Source organism: Teleopsis dalmanni, chromosome 1, assembly GCF_002237135.1.
Source record: "Teleopsis dalmanni isolate 2A chromosome 1, ASM223713v2, whole genome shotgun sequence".
In the NCBI taxonomy this organism is placed as follows: Eukaryota; Metazoa; Arthropoda; class Insecta; order Diptera; family Diopsidae; genus Teleopsis; species Teleopsis dalmanni.
In genome coordinates, this window is record NC_051846.1 from 152,223,774 (window position 1) to 152,227,921 (window position 4,148).

The following is a 4,148-nucleotide window of genomic DNA, read 5'->3' on the forward strand; positions in this document are numbered from 1 at the left end:
ATATGACTAACTTTGTTATTTTGAAACCGATTTGCTTGAAACTTAAAATCTGTTATATATTAATGATTAGTTGTTTTCGTTTATATATATTGTATTTTCCCCTAAGTTCTATTTTGCATACTTAAAGTTTTCAGGACCTGAAATAGATAACTTATAAAAAAAACAACACGTCTGTTATTTTTTTTTTTGTTGTAATCTTTTAACATTTGGCTATTCATAAGGAAAACATTATGGAAAAACTCAGAAGAGGGCACATCTGAAAAACTATTTTATGGAGAATTTGATTTTATTATTTCAACTAGTTTAGAAATAGCGAATTTTGATCGTTCTACATTAATTCTGCTATTCCTTTTTTGTTGAATAAGGATATTGCTATTCAATGTTTTTTACATATAAACAGATTCTTTTGTTGAAGCTTTCATTTTAAAATACAGATAAGTCCCTAGATCTGTTCTTTCGTTAAAAAACAAAACGATAGTATATATATTCGTTAATATTTGAAGTACCTTTAAGAGAACAAAAAACCATATAAAGCTAAAAGTAAGAAAATTTTCATTTTAAAATTCTCACATAGATTTTATAAAATATTAAATGTTTTAGTCTTGATTATTCAAAGAAAAAACAAATTTAAAACTGCAAATGTCGCAAGTTTCCTTTAACTCTACTCCCTTGAGAAGTTGAAGAACTATTCTGAAAAATAAAAAATAAATGAAATAAAAGAGAAATATTTGATACACGAACAACGTTATTAAGTTAGTATGAAGTATAAAGAAGCCTTGAAAGTATTTTGCGTAAAATGGCAAAAACAACGACGAACCCAACGACGACAACAACTTCTCAATTCCCAAGACGTGTACGGATGTATGTTGGATCACTAAACAACGACAATCTGTTTTGCTGCTGAGAAACTTTTTCCTTAGTTGACTTGGCGTCGATTTTGTTTCCAGATTTTTGCACAAGCAAATAAAATTTTATGTTGGTCTATAATACGACAAAAGAAAATTTCTGCAGAAGAAGGAGTGGAGCCCTAACGGGCGTCTTTCAGAATTTTAAAATGGGTAAATTGTTTGAGTACGTAAATGTGTACGTACACACGCAGGGCACGTAAGCATGGGAGTTACACTTTTGTGTAAATCAGTAAATGCTAAAATATTTTTACGTAAATCGTTTTTACTTTTGTTGTAAAACAAAAATCGAAATACTAAAAAGGATTACAAAATCTTCAAATTTAAAACATATTAAACTTGAATCCTTAATCAAGTTAATGTTATAAAAATTACTAACACTGTTTAGCATAATTACTTTCTACTCTTAAATAATTAAAGTAGTTATTAAAAGGAATGAGAAGTACATAGTAAAATAGTTAACTTAATTTTTGTTATCTTATTTTATTTTAGTTCTATCAATTCGTAATACCCAGGAAGAGGAACCACCAGATCCACAATTGATGCGTTTGGATAATATGTTGATTGCTGAAGGTGTTGCCGGTCCTGAGAAAGGTGGCGGTGGAGCAGCTGCTGCTTCTGCTGCTGCAGCCAGTCAAGGTAAATAATATATATTTTTAACTGATGTACAGAAAAAAATAAAAAAAATCCTAATTTTTTCCATTTTAAAGTAGGTTCTTCCCTGTCTATTGATGGAGCAGATAATGCCATTGAACATTCAGATTATCGTGCTAAGCTTGCTCAAATCCGACAAATATACCATCAAGAACTGGAGAAATATGAACAGGCATGCAATGAATTCACTACTCACGTAATGAATCTACTCAGAGAACAGAGTCGCACCAGGTATAGTTTGATGTTAATTACTTTTATACTATAAATATGTATATGTTAATCACCACTAAGACGTACAAGCCCACGGTTAAGTTTGTTTAAGTTGTTAAGTTTATTGCAGTTCAATATTTCTCAGTTCAATATTTCTCTATTCTGGGTTCTCGGTCATAGGGATATTTTCGGCAATTCCAAAGCAGATGAGCTAGCCAGACGGAGTGCTTCAGGAAACAACTCGAACAACCTAAACAATCTTGTCATATCGTTGACATCATGCAAATTTGTATTGAGTTCTTGCGATATGCAGGCATCTGTATGCAATGTGGCCATAAAACAACAAATGAAAATCGAAATCTCTCTTAGAGATGCCCCGCAGAGATATCATTCTTGTAGTAGGTTTACTAACAGGTCATTGTATTCTAGGTAATTATGTTAGGAGACTGAATCTCCCTTTCAACGATTTTTGTCGCAGTTGTGGTGAGGATGACGAAAGTGTCTCCCACCTGCTTTGTTTCTGTCCGGCACTTACGCGGCCTTAAATTTTTGGTGGCTTTCTTTTTTGAGGATCTTGGCGAACTTCGAGACCTCCACCTAAATAGCATTATAAGCTTTGTCAAAGGTTCTAGATGGTTTTAGTTCTTGGGTTTTCAGTAAAACAGTTGCACAATAGGCCTATGGGCCTAAGTGGATCCCCTGGGATCGCCGGTATAACCTAACCTAAGTTTATTCCTAACATTGCTTTCCAATAAGCAGTAACCTGGTACTGAAAATGTAGTGTAAACAGTTGAAGTAGATACCTGGTACGTTTCTTATCCAGTTTGGATCTGGTCGGTATTGAAATCTGACAGAAGGGTTATTCATCTGCCCAATTTTGTTTAGCTATTCCTGGTGTAATTAGGTTTTAATATAATTATAATCTACAGTATAATATTTTACATTATCACGTATAAAAACTAAGACCTACTAGTTATAAATCAGTAGCTTTCAATATGTGAATTATTTAAGGTCTCACTTTTTAATATACAAGACTCACTAACTTCAGTTATATCTAATTACAATATTATTGACAAATAAGTAAATATAATTTACATAAATTATTGTTTTGACGTTCCTAAAAGGATTGAATATGTTCATTTAGGACATATTCGCAAAAATTTCCCACACCGCATTTTCAAACCACTTGGTATCAATAATAAATCTGACAAGTTGTATTAAGTCCATTGTGCTCAATTTTGCTAGAGAGAATCAATTACTGACATAACAAATGTTACACCGCTGTCTTTGTACTCTCTTTGTGACAGCTTCTACAGAAACCTTAACTGTGAGCACTCAATCCAGTCTCGATATACCCATTAAGCATTGATCTGTAATTTCGAACGTAATCGGATTATCATACATCTCTTATAATCAAAACTTTTTTATTTTATTGTTTATTGTTTATATCTAAGAAAATATTTTATATTATATTTAATTAATCCCAAATCTACAGATTCTTAAGTCCAAATAATCATAAATAGGAATAGCAGCTGTATTGTTTTACATTATATTTTGTTATTATATATTTATATATTATTATTAAATTTTGTTCGTTTATGTATTGTGTTGTATATATATATATTTCAATACTTATTTATTACAATACTCACTTATTACAAATTAATAAATGAGCTAAAAAAAATTCTAATAAATATAATTTTAAAAAACTGATAGTAATTTCTGGACGATGGATTAAAATTTTTATTCTTAACGCTTCCATTTTACTATAAATATAATTTTTTTAATAATTTTAAAATACAGCAAAGTCCTTTTATGTTATAATTGTTAGACTTTACTATGCGATAGTGCACCTGTAGTCTCAGGTCAAATTTAAAGTTTACTTAGGAAATAATATTCATAATATTTTTGAATTAAAAAAAAATGTTAATACTGTAAACTAATAAATCATAATAATTAATATTTTATATTTACTTTATATTACTTACTTTTCTTGATATTAACTTTATACTTTTCCGATTTATTTTATAGACCTATAACTCCCAAAGAAATTGAGCGTATGGTACAAATTATCCACAAAAAATTCAGCTCGATTCAAATGCAGTTGAAGCAGTCTACTTGCGAAGCAGTAATGATATTGCGATCACGGTTCCTAGATGCCCGACGTAAGCGTCGTAATTTCAGTAAGCAAGCGTCGGAAATCTTAAACGAATATTTCTATAGTCACTTGAGCAATCCTTATCCATCCGAGGAAGCCAAAGAAGAATTGGCACGTAAATGCGGTATAACAGTAAGTATTTCAGACTAAAATAATAGTTTAGTAATATACTAATATCGTAAATTTTTTGATTTTTTTCATGTAGGTGTCACAAGTTTCTA

The 4,148-nt window shown here is 30.5% G+C and overlaps 1 protein-coding gene across 1 annotated transcript in view; it reads left to right on the forward strand.

The window, feature by feature from the left end:
- LOC119666461 (homeobox protein extradenticle-like) overlaps positions 1 to 4,144 on the forward strand; it is a gene marked incomplete at its 3' end in the record, with an annotated part of 4,710 nt that extends 566 nt beyond the window's left edge. Inside the window, exons 2-5 of the mRNA XM_038075737.1 lie at positions 1,398 to 1,544; positions 1,619 to 1,790; positions 3,801 to 4,059; positions 4,133 to 4,144. Of these exons, the coding sequence (XP_037931665.1) occupies positions 1,398 to 1,544; positions 1,619 to 1,790; positions 3,801 to 4,059; positions 4,133 to 4,144 (590 nt within the window). The remainder of the gene's footprint in view (positions 1 to 1,397; positions 1,545 to 1,618; positions 1,791 to 3,800; positions 4,060 to 4,132) is intronic.
- Between the last annotated feature and the right edge of the window lie 4 nt (positions 4,145 to 4,148).